Below are 25,000 nucleotides of genomic sequence, written 5' to 3' on the forward strand. Positions count from 1 at the left end.
ATAGTGAAAAATTGGATATTAATCGATGCCAATAGTGCATATTTGGGGGGGGGGGGGGAATTCAAAAACAAGAAAAGAAAATTGTCACTAATGATAATGTAAATGATGATGGTGATGAGGATGATGATGATGATGATGATGATACTGATAATAATAATGACAGTAATTTAATAATATAATAATAATAATAATAATAATAATAATAATAATAATAATAATAATAATAATAATAATAATAATAATAATAATAATAATAATAATAATTTTTTAAAATATTCTTTGTATCTGTAATTTTCTCATTTTAAATGAAGCGACAATAATAATATGGGAAATTTGAGGGTGACTCTAGGCTTTAAAAAACATGGACAATGAGATCTCCCCTTGTTTCTTAATTGCTTTGTCATGTTTTATATTAAACATCACATAGTTTGTTTATAATTTATGGTAAACGTTATAGTATGAAAATAAGTCTGATGACTTCTGTTTGTATGTTTATTCTGGAGATCATAGAGAGTAATAGCTATACCGCTAATACTTACCACATATTAAACGCGAAACTATAATTCTATATATTTACACACAGGCTGGGGGAATAATACAGTTTAGCTGTTTTTAAATCTAAATCAAAGACTATGTAGTTAAGGGATCAATTTTTATATGTTAAAGTTTTCTTTATAAATTGTACTTTCTCCCTCTCTCTCTCTCTCTCTCTCTCTCTCTCTCTCTCTCTCTCTCTCTCTCTCTCTCTATCTCTCTCTCTCTGTGTGTGTGTGAGTGTGTGTGTGTGTGTGTGTGTGTGTGTGCGCGCGTGCTGTGTGAGTTTTGTTGTAAAGCACTTAGAGTCTATGTATGGATTAAGCTCTATATAAGTGCTTGATATTATCATTATTATAAGAGTAAAATGACTGCGGTGTCAAAAAATCAGTATAAAATTAAAACTGTAAAAAAATATATCAGAGGAAATTTTTTTCAATATTTAAATGGTTATTTAATTAGAAAAAAAAAAACGTATCCTTTCAAAATTTCGTCGTGAAAACAAAATCTCACGAGGTCGTGGGCTTTGATTATTGACTTTTTAAAAAATCAGAGATCGTTCTTCATAAAGAAAACCCGGTACGAAAATAATAACAATAAATTAACATTCTTCAACTAGTCACGAAACCTCAAACATCCTGATTACATTAGTTAGACTTAGACCGATGTGTACATATTTGTAGGTCTGATAAGCGAACGTAATGGGCTTATTTTGCGGCTATGTGGTCTAGTGGTGTGACACTCGCTTTCGGATCGGAAGGTCCTGGGTTTGAGCCTCGCGCTTGGCGCATAGTTGAGTCCTTGGAAATGGCTCTTTACTCACATTCTGTGTAAAATGAGTACCTGGCCGTTAACAGCGTTGTCTTTGTCAGAAAAATTGTAATATCGCCTAACAGGCGTCATGTCCCGTCCTACATGTTAAATGTTGCTGTTGACCAGGGACCCCTTGTAAAGCTCTTGAGAACAGTTAGTGGATATTGCGCTATATAAAGCTCAATTTTTAATTTTTGTAAACATTGTTATGGAGAATATTTTGCGTTGGTTTGTTAATGTTTCCATTACAACAATGAGACCACAGCAATTATCAGACCCGAAAATAAGTACACATGGACCAGTCTCATCTTGCAAATCTCCAAGTTAAGTCTCTGAATCACAATATACCGTAGAATACATGGAATATATTGGATTTTAAAACCATGGAAGTCCTGGATAGAAATGTGGAGGCAACAACATGATAATCGTCTGCTCGGTAATGGCCCTTGAGCGTGAAGAATATTGTTCAATGACATTCAACCTCTGTGGGAACTCGGTAAGGTATTTTATTTAACTGAATTTAGACTTTCTTGATTCTATTTTGCAAAGCGAGGTTTAATTTGGGGTCAAAACTATTTTTAGACAACATCACAGCCCGTGTATTTCAACGACCTTCGGTAGAAAGTCAGACTTAATCCGGAATTGTACATTAATCGTTTGAGGCACACTTATGATGTCTCGTCATTTGGTATTACCTAACATTAACTTGTTTCTTTCTTCAAGAGCGGACTACCTGACCTACGCTTAACAGTGGCTTTTAATACTTGTTTGATAGACTAGTCACTTTAGGTGCTTTTTCGGTCTTGAAGACATCACGCTAAATAACACAAACACACACACGCGCGTGCGATAAATAAACGTTAACCATCTTTATTCCAGGGCTGCCAGATGGCCAAATTGACCAAAATCGGCAAAAAAGAGAACCATGTATCTATAATTCATTTTTTATTACATTTCTTTTTAACAATTTATATTAGCATTTAAAAAGTATTAACAATGTTTTAAAAACATTTTTCTAGTCCGGTTTATTTTGCTATTATCAAAACCGATGCGTTTTCGGGGGGATCTATGTGTCTTGGCCATGTGAGGTTTCATTTAGCCACTTTTGAAGTTGAAATTAGCCAAGAGAGACTTTGGCCATCTGGCAACCCTGATCACAACCACAAAAGAAAAGTGAATTCAAAATTAGAATAAAGAAAAAAAAATGTAAGTTAGCGTTTAGTAGGCACTTATTGAAAATATATTATTTTACACAACACAAAAATAGATAACCCAAGTTTCACATTTTTTACAATTAATTCCATATATTATAGTATCAACAAAATAGGTGTCCATTGAATGAACGTTATGATACGTCGATCAACTCAAAATTTATGATTCGGGTTTTTGAATAAAATATGAACTCAATTTATATTGTCTTAATAGACAATACATTGTTTCAACTTCGTAAGACTACTCCACGGAGCTTTCTATTTGGGCAAGAAAAGATATATTTTGCATTTAATATTTTATATTTTTCGATCTACTTATCGTAGAAATCTTTCCCAGTGTTAAAAATGGAAAGTGGCTATTATAAATTTTTAAGAAATTAACTGTATTCAAATTAATGAGAGGAACCACAAACTGGTATTCACTCAATGTAAGTAATCCCACCTCATTGTCTTACTCATTAACCGGCAAGTTAACACACAACCCACGTGCTAAAATTGATGTTGTTTTTGCTGGGACTTGGCGAAACAAATTTGATATTTTGATGAAATTATCAAAGTGCCTAATCAATCTGATAAAACAAGCAAATTATCTTCATGTCAATTGTAAACATCATGCAAAATCTGGAGACTATTGGTCTAGTGGTTTCGGAGCTCCATTTTGCCAAATATATAATAAGATGTCACTCCGACAAACCGTTTGGAAATCATGAGTGACAGATCCATATAATATCCGTTAACAATCATGACATGACCTAACCGAATAACCCCCTTACAATATCATTGACGTGGCGTCTTTAGCAGCTATTGTTATTTGCATTTGCAGGGGCAAGAGAAGATACAAAATTGATTTATACCTCTTATGAACGCGACAAATGTTTTGCTGTAAACATCAAAAAGACCTCTTACCTTTAACCGGAAACACACCAGAGCCATGATGACGTCACCTAGAATCTCAAATCTTTCGTCAGCAAGGACTTGGCTTTGAAATAGCTTGGCCAGTTTTATATGCTGCAATTATGTGCATTTTGAAAACAATGTATGATTATTACATAGGTTGAATAACGATGACGTCATTTAGCTCTTGTTTACAGACCAACTTTTCGGTGATTTTTTAAACATCTTTCTCAGATAACAAATTTTAAAGGTTTACATAGTTTTGTGGATATAAATAGTGATTATACTACTTAAACGCATACTATCAATAGATGAATATTATAATACAAACACGCTGCAGCTGTGGTAGGGTGTTCTTTTCATATCACTAACCAGAACAATGTTATAACATACTACAAATAGGTACACATTCACACAGTGAAGTGAGAATTTGTAGATGTATTGCCTCTCCTGACGACACAATGCTAATGGCCAGGAAAAGGTGAGTTTTGCAAATGTGATATCTTATCTTCATTATTATTATTATCACCATCGTTAATTATCGTTTTCTTTACATTTAGTTTTTATTATCATTAGCACACTCAGTTTTTATATTTATATATATATATATATATATATATAATATATATATATATATATATATTAATTTGATTGTTGTTTATTTACAACAATATGGATATGTTGGTTTTGTAAACTAGTAAAATGGCAGAGAAGTCGTGACCTCACACCCACTAACCTTACAGTTCCACACTCCTTGAAAGTGTGTATATAACCAGTTATTCGGAGGACTAATAATGATAAGGTTACATATTGAATACTTAGGCGGCAAAACTATTTTAGTATTAGGATGTATAGACAGATATTTAGAATTACAGGATGGATGATCGTTATTGACGACAAGCATATATTTAGCTATAAATAATGTGTCATCAGAAGATTACTTACACAAGGTATATATCCAGTCCTCCGGAAGAGTGGAAGATTGGAACCAGTTTTTTTTACATCACATTTTTACTCCCTATTATGTTTTAGTTAGGTTATATATTGACAAACTGCTAAATAATAAACATAAAATATTGAATCTTAAAATATTTATCGAATTTTTTAATTAATTTTTCCCCAGAATCCATGACCATCTGTGGTTATTCACCCATTGACGCCTTACCACTGAGGTAATATAGTGAACGTATTGTAAAACAGTTTTTAAATCGGCGAATCGTTTACTTGACGAATTTAAAAGTTTTAAAAAAGGAATTAAACTGTAAATGAAATAATCTTTGTGTGGTTGAGTGTGTGTGCGTTGGGGGGGGGGGGGGGTTGAGGTGTGGGTATCATTTTAAAAAAGCTAAGGAATTGGAAAAAGAAAAAGGATCCGAATTTGACCTAATCTACTTCAGAAGTTGTGGTCTTAACCGGGTATCCAGTCGGTATGACTTTTATATTTTGTTGCAGGGGCAACTACCATTTAAGTGAGGTGTGTGTAAATTGTTGGAAAAGCTTCGCGCACATTATTAGCTATAAATGGCCAAGAGTTTTGTTAAATCAAAAGTAAATCGGTCGGTAAAAAATAAAAGTAGAGAGAATGCTAGATTAGCTTTGATCTATCTTCGTCAGCGAGTATTTATTCCGTCATCCAAATTACTGAATTTATATCGTCAAATCCATATTAGAGTTAGCGAATGCCAGTACTTACTGACTGAAAAACTTGGATGCATTTTCAAAGCGCGACACACAACGGATAATTAAAATTTAATGCAATATAAATTCATATCTTTAGAAAATCTGTAGGAAAAAATAGAATTTAACCAAAAGCTTTCAAACCTTAACGGCTTCAACCCACAGCCCAATAAACAAACATTGGCACCATCGCCTCGTACTTTTAAGATGAAAAAACCCAGCTGCGTTGGTTGTACGACCTAATGAGGACTTTCTGGGCCACGTGCGTAATACACAGAATCATGTATACCCGTTGACGATTGGATGATGGATGGACGCCACCTACAAGATGGCGTCAAGACTGTTTTGTCGTGATAATAAGCAGTGACAAAGACATTTCGTTTTGTCATATATTACATTGTTTTTGTCTGTGGTCTTTGGTACAGCATCTGACGTTATGAATCAATTAGTCTGATAGAGAAATGAAAACTCACATCCGTAGTGTAGAAAAAACATTTTGGACAGCAGTAAAAAGAATGGCGAAGAAAGAAGGAAAGAAAGAGAGAGAGAGAGATAGATAGAGAGAGAGAGAGAGAGAGAGAGAGAGAGAGAGAGAGAGAGAGAAAGAGAGAGAGATATTCCTTTTTTTTTTACTGTGACAGCGCTATTTTTTAGCAGTTTTTCTCCCTCATCTGGGCACATCTTGTCAACAAAGATTGTATTTTAATAATCTGCTTTAGTTGATAAGTCATTATTTACAAATTTGATTCGATATGACAAGGAAACACACGGTGACCTGATTTATGTGATCAATTAAATACTTTAATTTCGTTAATCATTTGTTTAGAGGAAACATGAATATAGCCTAAATAAATTTGTTCCTTGATATTCACTATGATTTAAATCTAATGGTAAAAAACAAAACAATTCATCACATTGACATGTTATTTTTAAAAAAACACTCTCAAAAGCTATCTATCTAGATCTACATACATCAAAAATACACTTTCGTACAAAAACATTCACGTGAAAACCAAAATACAAAGTAGGCGCTTCCCCAAAACTAGGAACTTATACAAACCACGGAACGAGATAACGATGACAAGAGCAACTTCCCCAAAACCGGAAACTTTTAAAACCCACAGCAAAAGATAACCAATACAGGACAGACATTGCAATAGAATTGTTGAAAGCAGTTTAGACAAAACAGCAAGTTACTGAAAAGAGAAAGGCTCGAGGCTAGTTGTTGTGGACTTGTCAAAAGCCAGCGGTATGGTTGGTTTTTTTTATCTTCGTATCCCGCTGGTATCGAGTTCGACTCCCCATCAGATATGTGTGGCTTCGATCCAGTAAGTCACCTCACCCAAGTTCGCTTGCGGCACTGTAACGCGGTAGAAGGCAATGATTGTTCCTTTCTTTCCTAAAAACAAAACTCCAATTTGACAAGGGGAGGGGGGGGGGATTTATTGTTGTTCTATTTATTATTTATTTCCTTCAAATAGTTCAACGGACTCAGTTTGACTTAGTACTTAGTACAGTTCACTATTCAGCCTTTATTACTTAACTTCTTGTTGGTGGATACACAGCCTTAACACTTTTTATAGTGCATTGCATCGTTGTGACGTAAATGTAAATGTTTACAAATGCAAACGTAGTAAGGGATTACCGAAAAAAGACAGGTGATTAACGTCATGTTCCTTTCTCTTGTGAACACGAGACAATCTCCAAGATTACGTCGCCACACAACAATCTCTGGATCGCCCTAAGCCTCGTAGGTCAAATTATGGAAGGAGGTATAATATGTCAGACCAGGTGCAAGGGAAACTTTTCCCATGTCTGCGGTTTATTTTATGGAGGGAACGAAATTGACGTCACTCTGCCCATTGTTAATGTTTTTAGAAAGCCGTTTTAATGATTCGTTCTCGCAACAGTATATCAATCTGACGTTGAAGGTTAAACATAATTTTTTGTGTTGGTACGTTATGGCCGGCTGGCGGATGGTGTGAGCATTCTACCTAAGTGCACAACATCAATATTTATCGAATATAAAATATAATCCTCTATTTTGAAGGTATAAAACCAGTAAAGAAGGCGTACATGATTTTAATGAATTACACTATCCAATAAGAACAGTGAAAAACAAACAAAGACGACTTTATCTTTATTTCTAAGTGACGGCACACTAAGCTTTTTATTTGTAAGAACTGTTTGTTGAAGTCGTTGTATGTACTCTTAACCTTAGTTATCTGACCTAAGAATGGGCAGGCACAGTATAACACTAATATGACATCAGTGAGTAGACAAATTCAGGTTGCGCGCCATCAGAGACATTTTTAAATAATTAAGTACATTTGTAATCATTTATTTTTTTAATTTTACAATTGATCGGCATTGACAATGGCTGATTGAGATTTTATTCAAAATAGTTAAACAAACGAGAACTAAGAGCAGCTAGGTGGACGAGGTAGCTTGATTTATTTATTCAAGTGATCGTTGACGACGTTTTTGCCCAATGTTTCCTGAACCTTATTCATCAAGTTTAAGAATGGGACTCTATCAGAAAGAAAGTCAATTAAGATTAAGTGCTAATGTAATATATTCATATGTTTTACAGTAAACTCTCATCGGCAAAGATCAATAGCGAATACCATACTTGGCAGTAGTTACACAAGAGTGACTAAGGACCTCTATCATGAAGAAGAAGACTGATTTACATGAAAACGTGTTCGTGGTTCGTCCCGAACACCATCCAGTTTACACGCCAGATGTTGCCTAGATTAGTGTAAGATGATAAATGTCATTCAAATCGTGAAACTGATTGCTTATTCAACTGATTTGTCCCTATGTAACATTTTCCAAGAACCATAGAATAAAGAGATGGTTTCTTTTGAAAAGAAGAAAGTCGTCGAATTTGGAATAATTGATGGTGTTGGCAGCTGGACAATGGATAGTATCGAGTTGTGTTTGACCCTTGGTCATATGGAATGCGAAGAAAATGACAGTATCTATTTGTATTATTAATGTATTGTAATGAAGTCTGTTTTCAGAAATATATTTGTCGATATTCTTATTAATGTATGTAGATAGTATGGGATAAGATACTAAAGAAATTTACTTCAGAAGTGTAATTTGTAATCTAGGGTTGTTTCAAAAGGTCGTCAGTATAATATTAGACAGAAAACTGCACAAATATTGAACTGTTTCAAAATTATCATTAATCATTTGTTTCAATCGGTGTCTGAGTAGAATAGAGTATCCAAAACTGGGGTGCCATCAACAAATATATACCAGCAATAGCATTTGAAATTGTAGAAGCGTTTACTAATCTACCAGAAGCATTGGACTGAAAGATGTAATGTACGGAATGATCAGCACAGAACGCTTCGGGCTCAAAACCCTTCTTCAGCCAATACAAAATCAGTAAAAACGGTAATACACCACTGACTCAACAGGTCAGGACAGACGACAGAAGTGTGTTAGATACGTCTAGTAGAATCTACTATTTTTAACTAGATGTGCCTAATACATCTTTTGCCGTGAGTCTGTATTTTAAGTGATGTATTGATAATTTTACTGCTTTTGGTATCGTTTTTATTTTGCACATTGCGCTATTTTTAAAGTGTGAAATAAGTGTTAACTTTATGCACACTTTGTGAAGTTTGTTCTACTAATCTACATTGTCAGTGTTTGATTTGCTTTTCATTATTTAATCCAGGTACATTGTTGATAATCGACGTGTACTTATTTGCCAGTCTGATAACCCAATTCTTTATAGGTTCATTGTTGTACTGGGAAACTTAAAAATGGAGCAAAATTGTGTCCATAAAACTAGGCCCCTTAGCCGGTCGGATGTCAGACCTGCACATATGTACACGTCAGTGATAACCAATCCTTACATTGTGTTTCAAAAATATTATTAAGTATTGGTTGCTGGGTATTTTTGCGTGCCGAATGCTCTGACAACATTTTAGGCATATATTCAAATAACCTTGTCCTCCAGCTTTATGAATAATTTTCAATTTACCTTCCTGATGATTTCCTGAAGACCCTCTACGCCGTATGTACGGATAACAAACCACAACTTCAACGCTCTGAACCGTCTTGACAAAGGGATGCTCCAATGCTGAAAAACAAATGAAAGATAGTTGCTTAAAAATTATAAAAAAAGAAACACAAAAAGAGAGTAGAAAGGCCTATCATAATCATGTTAAGGAACTTGTCAGTGAAGACTCAAACAAAAAGCTCTGGAAATTGTTAAAAAGTAGGAGGTGCGATTCGGTTGGTATAGCGCCCCTTGAGCATGATCGTGTATTATACTCTGATGCAAAGGAAAAAGCAGACATACTTAATAACCAATTCTGCTCTGTTTTTGCTTCAAAAGCTCATACCAAAATTACCACTCAACAACTACAAGGCGAAGAAAACGATTCCAACACTATGGCCGAAATTAATGTGACAGTTGAGGGCGTTTCCAAACTCATCGCCACTCTAGATCCAAAGAAAGCATGTGGCCCAGACAAAATACCATCCTGTCTCTTAAAGATATTGAGTAACGAATTTGCACCTGCCCTCACACATTTGTTCAAACTCTCTCTTGAAACGGGAGACATACCAATTGTTTGGAAGCATGCTCTTGTCCAACCCATTTACAAGAAAGGTGATATAAGCAGGGCTCAAAACTACCGTCCAATTTCATTAACTTGCATTTGCTGCAAATTGTTGGATCATATAGTGAGATCCTCAATAACTGAATATCTCGAAACTAACAGTATTTTTTGTGATGAACAGCACGGATTTAGGAAGCACCACTCATGTCAAACTCAACTTCTATCATTAACACATGATCTGTCAGCTGCTATTGATAAAGGTGGTCAAATTGATCTAGTACTACTGGACTTTGCCAAGGCCTTCGACAAGGTTCCTCACCATCGGTTAATCCAGAAATTGTATGAGGTTAGTATCAGGAACAAAACCTTACAATGGATTGCAACTTTTCTGGACAATCGCACCCAACAAGTTCTTGTCGATGGCGAGACTTCCACTATCGGGATGGTGACATCGGGCGTACCTCAGGGCTCAGTCCTTGGGCCCGTCTTATTTTTAGTGTGCATAAATGATCTTCCACGAGGTATAAGGTCAAAAGTGTGCCTCTTTGCTGACGACACAGCATTATATAATCAGATAAGAACAACAGACGACTGCAAATCACTAAATGACGATCTAGCTAAATTACAAGAATGGGAAACAATAAATCAAATGGAATTTAACGTATTAAAGTGTAATGTTCTAACCATCACAAATAAGAAAGCAACTATTACATTTGAATACCAACTTCATGGTCAAAACCTGGAACATGTAAAGACAGCAAAATACCTTGGCATTGAGTTTGCTAAAAACCTCAAATGGAATGACCACATATCTCACCTGGCTTCAAAGGCAAATCAAACAAGCGCTTACATCACCCGCAATTTAAAAAGATGCCCAATCACAACTCAAACCCTTGCTTTTAAAACTATTGTTAGACCAATTTTGGAGTATGGCAGCTCAATTTGGGACCCATATATAAAGAAAAACATTGACACCTTAGAAAACATCCAAAGAAAAACAGCAAGACGCATCACAAACACATTCGAACCTTTCTCAAGTGCGTCTAAAATATCACAACGGATTGGCCTTGAATCTCTGGAAAAGAGAAGAAAGATAGATAAACTTAAATTGTACCACAAGATCTACTACAAAAATTCGTGCCTTAAACTTCCAAACGACACCAAAAATATCGGCACAAGAAATACGAGGGGACACACAGCAAGAGTAACCATCAAGAGTAAATTGGCGCTGGCTTCCGGCGACAACAGACGTGTTGTGAATGTTTACCTATTTTCTACACATATTTTTATTCATTTATCATTCAATCGCCGGAATTAACGCCTAATTTTTATTCAAAATGGATGTGAAGTATATATTGTTCCTGATTTTTATATTTATTAGTATATTTATAAGCATAAATGGTGTTTTAGCCTGTGATTTTGCTGCCAAAATAAGCCTATCGATAACTTATACTCCAGAGACTCTCCGATCCCTCCAACCCGTGTCACCCCCACCACCCACTATTGACACATCATTTATTAAAGTAAGAAAGAGGGGAGAAAAGGAGGAATAAAAACAAAATTTAACAGACGGCCTTTTCGTCCATTTTTACCCTGTGTAGTGACAGGTAATGTAAGATCACTGAAAAACAAAATTGATGAACTGTTTTCACTGTGTCGTTTTAATAGTGACTTTCGTCAAGCCTCCATAATAGCGTTAACAGAGACTTGGCTATCTCCTCACATACCATCATCATGTTTTAATATTGAACAATATTCACTATTTCGAGGAGATCGGACTAATATAAATAAACGAACTGGGGGTGGGGTGTGCACATATATTAACAACAAATGGTGCCACCCCAATAACTGTCAGATAAAGAAAATGTATTGTGACGATGATATTGAATTTATTACTGTTTCGTCACGACCATATTATCTACCCCGGGAATATACTCATGTCATCATCATCAACGTCTACATTCCACCATCATCAGACAACACCACAGCGAAAAATATTTTGAGGAAAGAAATACAGGACATTCTAATTAAGTCACCCGATGCCGTATTGATGGTCACTGGCGATTTTAACCAATGTAACGATTTTACTCTCCCGGGACTTCATCAATACGTGGACTGCGAGACAAGGGACAAAAAAAACATTAGATTTATTCCTGTGTAATATTAAAAATAGTTATAAATGTTTACCTCGTGCCCCATTAGGTTTATCTGACCACTGCATGCTCTTGCTACTCCCCACCTACCGCCCTGTTTTTAAACGTGTAAAACCAGTAAAGAAAAGTGTACAGATCTGGAATGGAAGTGTGTGTGAAGATTTGCGTGGTTGTTTTGAATGCACTGACTGGAATGTTTTTATCGAATCATGTGATAGTGTGGATGAGCTGAATGACTGTGTGAGTGAGTATTTAAAATTCTGTGAACAGCTAGTGTCTTGTAAAAAAGAAATAAAATATTATCCTAACAACAAGCCTTGGATAACAAAAGATCTAAAACTTTTATTGAACCAAAAGAAAACTCTCTATACTAGTGGAAACAAAAAAGATCTGAAAACAAACAAAAAGAGATAAAGAGGGTAATATCTAGTTGTAGAGATAAGTACAAAAATAAAATTGAAAAATGCTTTTCTTCTGGGGATATACGGGACACGTGGCGGGGGCTTAAAACTGCTGTTAACTATAATCCAAAGCCCACGATTATATCAGAAGATATCGAAATTGAAACTTTAAATAAATTTTATTCACGTTTCGACACAGCAAACAAATTTGATATTGAAAATGAAAAACATAAATTAGACAGGGCTTTGGAAGATGAAATGACTATTGAGGTCAGTGAAGAGGAAACGAGATTCGTATTTTCGAAACTAAACGAGAGGAAGGCTGCTGGGCCGGATGGATTGAAAGGAAAACTATTAAAAGAATGTGCCCACCAGCTTTCCCCCATTTATACACATATTTTTAACTGGTCCCTCCAATGCGTTTCGATCCCTGAAATTTGGAAAACTTCAAAAATTATTCCTGTTCCAAAAAAGAAAAACTTGAAACTATGAACGATCTCAGACCTGTTGCACTGACTTCAATAGTCATGAAATCTTTAGAAAAACTTGTTCTTGTTAAAATTAGGAATCAGTTTATGCCATTGAGTGATAGTCATCAATTTGCTTACAAACCAGGACGTGGCGTAGAGGATGCCATTTTGCTGTTTACAAACAACATCTACAGGCATCTAGATCACGCTAGGAGCTATTGCAGATTGCTTTTTGCAGATTTTTCTTCAGCGTTCAATACAATGCAACCTCAGTTGGTTGTTCAAAAATTGACTAGTCTGAATTTAAACAAGTATATAATTGCTTGGGTGCTCGAATTTCTTACGGAGAGAGCACAATATGTTCAATTAGGACAAAACAAATCTTCCTGTATAACTACAAATACTGGGGCTCCTCAAGGTTGTGTATTGTCCCCTGTATTATTCACAATATACACGAATGACTGTAGAAGTCAAAACCTGAGTGTACCTTTAATAAAGTTTGCAGATGACACCGCTCTTCAAGGCCTAATAACAAATGGCAACGAAGTGGCTTATAGGCAAGAAATTGATAGATTTGTGTCTTGGTGTGATGCCCACCACCTAGAGCTTAACATAAGCAAGACAAAGGAGCTCGTGATTGACTTTAGGAGAGTGAAGGAACCGATAGAACCGTTAAAATTAAAGGACCAATTCGTCCAGCGAGTTCCTCACTACAAATACCTTGGTGTAACGATTGATGACAGGCTCAAGTGGGATGAACACTTGGAAATAATTAGGCATAAGATGTGCAGACGTACATATTTTTTATCAAAACTCTCTCAGTTTAGAATAGATAAAACCCTCTGCACATTATTTTATGGAGCAGTAATCGAAAGTGTTTTGTCATTTTGTATAACAGCTTGGGGAGGCAATTGCTTAGCAGTGGAAAGGAACAAAATAAATTCAAATATTAAAAAATCCATTAAACGCTATATAAATGATGTTGACGATGTAGATCTTTTATACGGGAAATTTTGTATAAATAAAATAACTAAAATATTAAATGACCAGTATCATCCACTAAGACCATCAATTATTATGTCAGAAAGAAGTGGTCGCCCTTTCTCTATTTCAACGAAAACAGAGAGACACCGAAAATCTTTTCTGCCGTCCAGTATTAGGCTTTATAACAACAAGCAATAATCATTTTATATAATTATTTCTCATTTTTACTTTTTAAAAATATAAATATTAATTTATTTGTTTTGCAATCTTTTCAATTTTCAATTTATAGTGACAGTTTTAACTATTTTACAGTGTTGAAATTATTCATATTATAAAGCGCAGCTCTAGTTATAGAGCTGCTCCTTTTTTATATATATACATCCTATTTCCATTGTATTTTTATCTTATGTGTAAATTATAACACGTCTGTACAAAAAATTTCCTTTTTGGGATGCAATAAAGTATTATTATTATTATTATTATTATTATTATTATTATTATTATTATTATTATTATTATTATTATTATTATTATTATCCCAACATCAAAAACAGACGCCCACATGTATTCGTTTTTCCCTTCCACTGCCCGTCTATGGAATAGCCTCCCAGCTGAAGTGGCTGAAAACGGTTGCCAACATGCCTTCACGCGATTGCTAGAGTTCACAACGTGACTTTTTAATCTATGTGGTTTTTTTTTTTGTTTGTTTTATTTTAAATTAGTATTATGTGCAGAGATTTAGCAAGTTTAAAATGTAAAACCCTACAAACTGTGGAGTGATCCTCGACAATATTGGAGGTTTCCACAAGACGAAAAAGAAGAAGAAGAAGAAGAAGAAGAAGAAGAAGAAGAAGAAGAAGAAGAAGAAGAAGAAGAAGAAGAAGAAGAAGAAGAAGATAGCAATGAAATGTCCAGAAAGACAGGACCTAATACTAAAAAATATGTATTTAAAAAGTCACATACATGAGAGGATTCCATTAATTTGTCGGTAAGAGATTAGTCGAGCACTATGCTCAAATATCACACTGTAAAAATTAATAAACAAAAATGAATATAACAGGTTCAGAAAAGAACTAAATGCCAAACACGGAACATTTCTCAAAACCCTTCTTCAGCCAATAACAAAAAAAAAACCAATAAAGACATAAATACATTACTAAATTCCAGATAGTATTGTATTAATGCCTTTATTGTTTTGTGGGGGTTTTTTGCTGTTGGCTAAAAAAGGGTTTTGAGTCCGAAACGTTCCGTGTTTGGCATTTTGTTCATTTTTTAAGCTGTTATATTCATTTTTGTTAATTACTTTTTTGCAGTCAACAGCTTCTAGCAGCCTAGTATCAATAAATATCACACTGAAGACATTGTCGAGTACCAATACAAAGTGTGTTTCGATGATGTTTACTTTAAACAATGACTGTATCAATAAAAAAATTAAGAACGATTTTTTTTCTATATTCTGCTACAAAGATATGTGTTCACATAAGTATTATAAAATTGAAAAAGTCTTTTCAACAACGCAAAATTAGCTCACTCAAACTCTCCTTTCCCCCCCCCCCTCTCTCTCTCTCTCTCTCTCTCTCTCTCTCTATCTATCTATCTATCTATCTATCTCTCTCTCTACCTCTCTATCTCTCATACACACACACACACACACACACACACACACACACACACATACACACGAACGCGAAACACAGACACCATGACTGAGCACTCTGGATTTTCACGCACAGTTTGTGTGCATTAAGACATATTATTATACGGATTACGTAGTTTGTTATGAATGTCGTACGTATTAGTACATGCATTGCATGCTGCATGATGTAAAATAATTACTATGACTACTTATGTTATAGCAAATCTCACCCTAAAGTCAATGGCCTTATTCCCGTGTTTGTGCTGTAGGTACAAGGGGTCAACGGTCAGGGCTGTTGTCAGGTCATCAACATTACGTACCCTGTCCAGGTTTTATGAGACAAATTAAGATGGACATAAAACAGCTTTCTTCGGATTAACCAGTTGACTGTCGTACTCTGGAAAAACTCGAATTTTAAAATTTGGCCACAAAACTCGTCCTTCAAATATCGATCGATTTAAACGCCTCTCATCTTGGCGAAAACTCTCAAACCTGCAAATTCGTGGTCCCAGGTTTGAGAGTTTTTGCAAAGACGAGGGTCATTTAAAGCGATCGATGGACGAGTTTTCTGGCCACATTTTTTAAATACTACTTTTCCCAGAGTAAGACAATTAACTGTTTCAAGAAACAAAATGGTGGGTTTTTTTAATTGAGCAAAACCCACAAAAATGCTCAAAGCGCATTACGAGAGATTCCCAACCATCAACAACACTTGGTATGTAAGATGAGACATGACGCCTTTGAGGCGATATTACAATTTGACAATGCTGTTTTAGTCGAACGATCCATTTTACACATGAGTATAGTAAGATATCATGAGTAAAGAGCCTTTTCCAAGGACTCAACGTCTCGCCACCTGGAGGGGGGGGGGGTTAAAACTGGGACTTATCTGTCCGAAGTCATGTGCCATATATATTTTTTTCTCGAGCTTTTATATAGCGCAATATCCACTTAACGTGCTCAAAGCGCTTTACAAGGGGTCACTGGTCAACAACAACATGTAACACGTAGGACGAGACATGACGCCTGTTAGGCGATATTACAATTTTTCGGACAGAGACAACGCTGTTAACGGCCAGGTACTCATTTTACACCTGAGTACGGTGAGAGAATGTGAGTAGAGAGTCTTTTCCAAGGACTCAACTATGCGTCGAGCGAGGCTCGAACCCATGACCTTCCTATCCGAAAGCGAGTATACCACCAGACCGCATAGCCGCACTAAAGTATTGAAAAAAAATTGAATATAACAACGTTAAATAAAGAATACTACACACGAAACATTATCTTAAATGAAGTATTATCTTTTTAATTGTTTTTACTGTTGAATGAGGAAGGCGGTTCTCTTAAGTATTTTGTTGTCTCTTTTAATAAAAGATTTTTTTCTTGAAGCTGTGGTCTTGCTTTTTGTTCAATATCTTTTTAACAGAAATAATCATAATGGATGAAGTGATCTATTTTTCTTGAATAACTATGGGGATCATCTATATTACCTTTCAATGTGCTCGAGGTCATTGGTCATATTGCAAAGTGTGCTCAAAAATTACCCACTCAGTGAAAAGTGTTCAAAATTTGAGAAATATCTAACTTCATAATTGGTCATTTTCCTCAGCATGACTCATGGATATGTTTACAACTTTCATAACAAAAGCAGCGTGTTTGCATTTATTGAGAACAATCCACTCGTTGTACAACAACAAATCATGTGATCGATGGCTAGGTTGGACGAAAACATGAAAAAAGATCGCTCCCATTAAATAAGGAGAAATAGAAACTTCAATTTGATTTTGATTAAACGTAGTGGACCTTTCGGCTTAAATAAAACCATCATCCAATAAAACATGCGTGTTTTGTTTTGTGTATGTATGTATGTATTTATGTATATAAATATATATATATATATATATATATATATATATATATAAATGTACGAATTGAAGAGATTACTCACCACATTAGAGAGCAATCGAAATTCACCTGTAACCATTTATTGGCATTGAATCCGAATGAATCGGCATACTGAAAAAAAAACAACAACAATTTAGATTCATTGAATATATGAGCCAAGGTCAAAAGGTGCCAATTTTTTTTCTCAAAATAAAAGTGACATAATAGTCAATTTATGTTTCTATATATGTAGCAAAAAACCCTGTACTTCATGAATCAAAGGCCCTTTAGATAACATTACGGTCAATCGCAGCATAATAACGTCAATAATGCCTATAGGTTGCTGGTATCACATGTGACCGGTGACACCAAAATGCGACAAAAAGCGCAATAACCAAATGATTTTTGTTAAGTATCAAACTTTATTTAGTAAGTTATAACAAAAAGACACAATCAACAACAATCATAGTACAATAGTGTTACCAACTATTGGAGAAAAGGTTGCTTTTTGGTGTCATCGGTCACAAGCAACATAGAATGCAAATATATTATTTCATAAAAATGATTGTACATTAACAACAACAATATTGCATATGCTTATTACCAGCAATGTTCAGAAACTTTTGGAATAAAAGTTGGGAAATAATGTGACCAAAGCATATCGACGGTCCGATGATCAAACCTCTGAAGTAGCGTTTTCGTGAGTCCGTTGATCAAAGCTCTGATGTCGACATGAGAGTCGCGCCCGGCGTTTTCACGGCGATCAATCCTCCGATGTCACTTCCGAGGTTTGAACAACGGGTTTTGAGATAGAGGAGAACTGCAACACGTTTCTTAATACTTTGTATGGCATGGCAATCATCATCATCATCATCATCATCATCATCATCATCATCATCATCATCATCATCATCATCATCATCATACGGATGTAGGAGATGAAAATTAATATTCTTTTTTAAAATTTAAAGAAACTTTAAAGATTAAGATAAAATTGTTATTTCCTTTTAGTTTGTTCATGTTTTTTTCAATGTATATACAATTAATATATATATAGGGAACCTTTGCAAAGTGCCCTGACCGCGTTTACTGGATATTGCGCTATATGTTTTGTTTTTTTTTAGTTTTGTTGTTTTTTGTTTGTTTGTTTGTTTTTGTTTGTTTAGCTTTTTCTTTTTCTTTTTAAAAAAAAATAAATCAAAAGATGATCATTGTTTGTTGGACAGGGTGGGTAGGGGTTTAAATGGTGGTATGATATTAGGATAGCATCAGGTGGACATGACATGTGATTTAATAGGGTGATTGTCATGATCGAGCTTTGTTATTTTAAATTAATAGAGATAGGGAGAACAGTTGATCGGCGTATTATCTTTTTAAATACCCAATAATTATTTCGTACATTATAGTTAATAGTAAAGCATAACCGGGAGATTATAGGCTTGAAGTTCAGACGAATCGTGACTTTAGAAATTGACAATTATTTAGCAGCTGTAATATTTATGGATGCTCAAAATTATAGAGTCCAATGTCAATACAACCCTATTAACAGTAAATTGAAATCTTGATTTTGTAGTTAAAACACAATCATTCTTTCTAATTGATTGCTTGAAAGTACTTCTCCGTCTCCCTTGAACTCTGAACTAACATCAGAGGTTTGATCATCTTGAGACTAAAGAATAAGAGGGCGCGCTTATCTCTGAAGTTGACATCAGAGGTTAGATCAACGGATTGGCAAAAACCCTACCTCAGAGGTTTGATCAACGGGCCATCGATATCTTATTTAGCGACATTATGTCATTTGTGACATTAGACCGATGACACCATTACTTATGGCAATACCAAATTGCAATTTCGACATTATATCATTAATTTCAGTCAAACCAGTGTAATAACCTCAGGTAAATATGGAATTTAATAATATTTCAGAAACCAAAGACTTCAAAAATAGAAATATAGATGGAAAATAGAGCATCTGAATGTGACTTGTGACATAAGACCGGTGACACCATTACTTATACTTATGTACAAGCAACACCAACTCACACTTTCGTCCATACTATATCATTATTTTCAGTCAAAAAAGCATAATAACCGCAAATCAGATGACCATCCAAGCCAACAGTCAATTATGCTAAAATGAAATTCAATAATATGTGAAGAAACTAAATACTTTCAAATTGGAAATATACTTAGAAATTAGTAATACCATTGTTGCTATGTATTACTTGGGTCAAAATCGGCACTAGAACGCAATTTTGCCTCAATAAATCAAGAATAGCAACTGTACGAATCTAATACAGTCTGTTAAAATGGAATTCAATGACATTTCAAGCTTTGAAGAACATGAAAACAGAAATACATTAGAAACTTCAAACTTAAGTGTCAACTGTGACATTTTAACCAATGACACCAATGGTCACAAAAAGTACCAGAAGTCACACAAACTCTAGATAAATATCAGCCATGGTAATGAATTCATGTAACCAGACGATAACATCACCCTACTGCTCAAATCTGCTTGTTGTAGTAATTTAATGTGTTAATAGTAAAACAAATCAAATTTCTTGACAACCCTTCTATTTATCTGGATTCGTCAAAAGCTTGAGTTTTGTCTTTTTCTTGATTCATACAACCCTGAAACATAAATAATTAGAATTACAAGGAATTGATTAATTGTGTAAAAATGACGGTCTCAGATGAGATGTCATTATATCATATTTGTAAATAGCATAACAAATGAAAACATAATTTGTTGGTGGCACTTTGTAATATCCAATATCAAGTGTTGCTTGTAACAATGTAAAATAGCGATGACACCAAAGTTCAACTTACCTTTTCTGCATGGAGCCACGCTGGAAAGGCAACTGAAAGTGCTGCACTTCAAAGGCTGGTAAGAAGGGTGGATCAAAATTGCGAATCGCCATTTAACGAAACAAACTTCCACGTGTTCACGCATGCCGTGATGCTTGTGACAAATGACACCAAAACCAATAAACCTCGATATCAGCAAAACGGAATACATTTACTCCAAGATTTGAGTTCAGAAGGAAAATCTATGCTTTTTTCTCATAATAAAACATTTTATAACCATTAAATATGAGCTTTAAAGTTTCGTGTCGAGTCTTAGTATTGTGCTGTGTTTGATGACACCAAAGGTGACAAGCAATACCAACTTTTTAAGAACTCTATATGAAACTTAATCAGCTATGTAATATACTGCAATTGCGTTTAAAAGTAAATTTTGACTTTATACTATTAGTCAAATTTCAATCATGTGAGCTAAAACATCACATTTAATTTCTACATGCTTTCTAAAACGGTGATGCGTTGACCTCGTTTTAAGCACATGCCAAACAGCATTCAAATTTCACTTTTAAGTTGTTTATCTCATATCCTGTTGAACAGAGTATGTTGAGCTATCTCATTTTATCTCTTCTTCATATTATCAATTGATTACAAGCATTAACCCAATGAAAACCGCCCATAATTAAGTAAAAATCAAATTTTCTTAACACTGGTATCAGACGGGCACCTTTTGACCTTGGCTCATATACATCCGTACACTGAAAATAGAAAACACGTTTTAAAAATTCTGGCCAGAAAAATCCTCCTAGTAAAATGACCCTTATCGCCCCCCCCCCCCCCCCCTTCCCAAGAAAAAAAAAATAAATAAAAAATTTAAACCCTCTCAAACTTAGGATTTTCCTAGTTGGTTTGAGAGTCTTTGGTTATATTTTTTTGTAAGGACGTGTCAAGGTAATCAGTTGACGTGTACATGTCTGCAGGTCTGGCATCAGAACCAATTCATCGGCCTAGTTTGATATTGTTGTAATGGACAATACTTTGCGTCACTTTTAAAGATTTCCATTACAACAATGAGCCATTAAGGAATTGGGTTATCAGACCTGAAAATAAGTGCACGTCGTAATCGGTCGATATTTGAAGGGCGATTTCAGGCCGAAGTACTTTTTAAAATGTTGTTATTTCAGAGTAAGGCAATATAGTTAAAAGGATGCAATAGAACATTCTTTATTTGTTTTATGGTATTTAAATCTCTATATAAAACAGAACTATACCTTTCAATAACAATTACCTTTTCGGACAAATAAAGTCTTCTTTTTCTTATTGTTCTCCTCCTCTTATTCCTCCTCCCCCTCCTTCTCCTCCTTCTCCTCCTCCTCCTCTTCCTCCACCCCATGTCTTCTTCTTCTTCTTCTTCTTCTTCTTCTTCTTCTTCTTCTTCTTCTTCTTCTTCTTCTTCTTCTTCTTCTTCTTCTTCTTTTTCTTCTTCTTCTCTTCCTCCTCCTCTTCTTCCTCCTCCTCCTCCTCCTCCTTTTTCTTCTTCTTCTTCTTCTTCTTCTTCTTCTTCTTCTTCTTCTTCTTCTTCTTCTTCTTCTTCTTCTTCTTCTTCTTCTTCTTCTTCTTCTTCTTCTCCGTCTTCTTCTTCTTCAAGATATTCTACGATTATAGTTGTGATAAGATAAGTGATTATTTTAATCAATTTTGTCATCATCCTTATTACCGTTGCTCGTCATAATATCCCATTTATCATTTATTGAAATGTCATCAATCATCAATTTGCAATAATCATTTGTAGTAATCTCTAGCCGTAAACAAACATACGGCTACGGTGATCATAACAATGATGGTCATCCCTACTTCTGAGTTCTGGCAATCACGGTAGTTACTACACATTGTTTTTCATCAACGCTCTCTAATTTTTACTATTGTATATGCCCATACCTCCAAACCAGAAGCTAGATATTGGAACTCCGGACAGATAAGAGCATTGCCGGCATAGGCAGCGTCCACATGTAGGTATAAACCCTTTGCGTCGGTCACTTGACCAATCTCACTGATGTTGTCAAAGGAACAACACGCTGTTGACCCCAAAGTGACACAAACCTAGATCATGTGAAGAGCAACAGTCAACAAAAAAAAACAAAACAATCCTGGTTCTAATAATGATAATACAGTCCAATAGTTAGTTCCAAAAGAAGAATTCCTAGATCATGTGAAGAGCAACAGTCAACAAAAAAACCAAAACAATCCTGGTTCTAATAATGATAATACAGTCCAATAGTTAGTTCCAAAAGAAGAATTCAAATTTAAATGCATGGAATGTAATCAGGTAAGAAAATTTCATTTACAATGAACATAATTACAATAATAGAAAATAGAATCACAATAATACATCACTTTTTAAAAATGCAATGTTGTTGTTAATTGTCTTTCGAATTTTTTTTTTGAGAAGGAGAAGAAGAAATGATTGAAAGAAAGAGAAAAATGAGATGTAAGAAGAAAACGATGTTTATAATAACTTTGATGATGATGTTGTTGATAATGACGATGATGATGATGGTGATGATAATGATGGTGAGGGGGAGAAGGAGGAGAAGGAGAAGGAGGAGGAAGAGGAGAAGGAGGAGGAGGAGGATTCTGATGATAATGACTTCGCGAAGTCCCAGGTTTGAGAGTTTTTGCTATGATGACGTTCATTTAAATCGATCGATATTTGAAGGACGAGATTTCTGGCCAAATTGTTAAATATTGTTTTTTTTCCATAATACGGCAGTATTGTATTTGCCACAAAAGATTGATAAACTGTCGTCTTTGTAAAAGCAATTCGTGCCTATGGATCTATGATATCGTGGAGCAATTAACCAAAGAAAGCTTTGTTACATAACATAATGGTGCGTTTTAAAATAAGGTATAAGGGAAGAAAAGTACTTACGAAGAAGGGAATCAATCCCAGTTTTCTGTCTTCCTGTAATAAAATACGTACCATAGTTAGGCTTGTTAATAAAAAAATATATTGGACAATGAGACGATGTTTGCTACTGGACTTCGTGGTCATATCAATAGGCTTCAACAGTCGTGACGTCACTTCCCTCGTAATGACGCATAGTAACTTAGTAATTGGTTCTAAACTATCGGAACAATGGCGGGCGCCCTTATGAAATACTTCTCCAAAGAGCATAAAAGTGTATCCAGAGGAGAAAAACATTATAAATCTGATCATGTTTTGACTTTTATGCATTCTGATCACATGACATGTGAAAAAGTTCTAGCCAGTATGAAGAATAAAAAGTACCGATTTTCTTTGTTTAGAACCAAGCCGCTCGTTGCTGGACGGACGTGACATAACAACATAACAACAGACTACTAAATCCTATTGACTTGACTTTAGATACTTCGCTATGATATCATTACGGAACTTGACCTCTGACCCTGGCTTGATTACCAATGTGGGCATCGCAAAATTTAGGGTTTTGGAAATAATTTTAAATTACATTTTAAAAACAACACTCGTGAATAAAATGAGTACCAGACCATAAATAGTACCGTCTTTGTAAGACAAATATGTTATCAACTCATTTGCAGGCGCCATAATCAGTGTTGCTCTTGGCTTGAGACCTCTATTGAAGCACTTTGAGCACATTTAATGAACATTGCTCTATGTAAAAGCTCTAGCTTCTCAAGTTATTTGTTCTCCCCAAAGTATTTATAACTTCTTGGGTTCATGTTATATTTTCGGTACTTTTGAGTGTCACTAACAACAATGTCTCTATGAAGGGACATTTTGCATAATATTATTTTATGTGGTCTTGTGGTATGACATTCGCGAAAGGTTCTGGGTTCAAGCATCGCTGGGCACATAGTTGAGTCCTTGTAAATGGCTTTTTACCCACATTCTCTCACCGTACTTAGGTGTAAAATGAGTATCTGACCGTCAACAGCGTTGTCCTTGTCGACATAAAATTGTAATATCACCTAACAGGCGTCATGTCTCGTCCTATATGTTACGTGTTGTCGTTGGTCAGGGACCTTTGTAAAGCGTTTTGAGCACGTTTAGTGGATATTGTGCTATATAAAATTTCAATTTTGTTTAAATCGTCAAATTAAAAGGCACCCCTGATGTGCTAAGCACTATAGGTTTTGTACTAATACAAGCACAACACATTTGTTCAATAAATAAATAAATGTACGCAGTTACTGTTGAAGTTGGTGGCATTTCACGAAATAATGAAACAATGACGGAATTATTGGCAAGGAAATGATAGTCTTGTGTAAGAAAGAAAAAATATCATCTTGATAACGTTGAGAAACCCACAAACCTCAATAGCATCCTCCAAGACACGACCTCTGAGTCCGTAATGGTCATCAAAAGCACGGTGGCATTTCACACAATGATAATGAAACAATGACGGATTTCTTGGCAATGAAATGGTATTATTCTTGTGTAAGAAAGAAAAAAAATAGCATATTCATAACGATGAGAACCCCACAAACCTCAATAGCATCCTCCAAGACACGACCTCTGAGTGCGTAATGGTCATCAACATCAAGCTGTCGTATTTTAACATATCCAATCATTCCCGCTTTCTCAACACAAGAATGGGCCTGTTTTAGCGACACATTAAAATTTAAAGAATGAATAGACAAGGAAGAAATCAATGCTGTATATATGTTAAAATATTGATTCTTGAGTATAAAAAACGTGAACATTAATATAGGGCAATACCCACTGAACGTGGACATAGATAGTTACAATGGGTCCCATGTCAACAACAACACTTTATGAAGGACGAAAGACGGCACATGAAAGATGATAAGCACCAAACCCAAGTATGTTCCCAGTCAGGTACTAATTATTACCTGAATTTGATGAAAGAATGTCAGTAAAGAACCTTTCCCAAGGACTACTCAGAGCAGAACTCGAACGATATTGAGTGTCATACTAGGACCACAAAGCG

The 25,000-nt window shown here is 35.1% G+C and overlaps 1 protein-coding gene across 1 annotated transcript in view; it reads right to left on the minus strand.

Annotated features, from left to right (window-relative positions):
• The window catches only part of LOC144971984 (aromatic-L-amino-acid decarboxylase-like), a 40,823-nt gene that overhangs the window by 5,069 nt on the left and 10,754 nt on the right, over nucleotides 1–25,000 (minus strand). The window contains exons 6-12 of the mRNA XM_078913065.1: nucleotides 24,537–24,647; nucleotides 22,978–23,010; nucleotides 21,987–22,148; nucleotides 17,308–17,375; nucleotides 15,590–15,680; nucleotides 9,133–9,231; nucleotides 3,465–3,566 (exon numbers count right to left, since the gene is read on the minus strand). Coding sequence (XP_078769191.1) covers nucleotides 3,465–3,566; nucleotides 9,133–9,231; nucleotides 15,590–15,680; nucleotides 17,308–17,375; nucleotides 21,987–22,148; nucleotides 22,978–23,010; nucleotides 24,537–24,647 — 666 coding nt within the window. The remainder of the gene's footprint in view (nucleotides 1–3,464; nucleotides 3,567–9,132; nucleotides 9,232–15,589; nucleotides 15,681–17,307; nucleotides 17,376–21,986; nucleotides 22,149–22,977; nucleotides 23,011–24,536; nucleotides 24,648–25,000) is intronic.

The sequence above is a fragment of the Berghia stephanieae genome, chromosome 4 (assembly GCF_034508935.2).
Source record: "Berghia stephanieae isolate SIO BIC M18660-M18661 chromosome 4, UCSD_Bste_1.3, whole genome shotgun sequence".
Taxonomy (NCBI): Eukaryota; Metazoa; Mollusca; class Gastropoda; order Nudibranchia; family Aeolidiidae; genus Berghia; species Berghia stephanieae.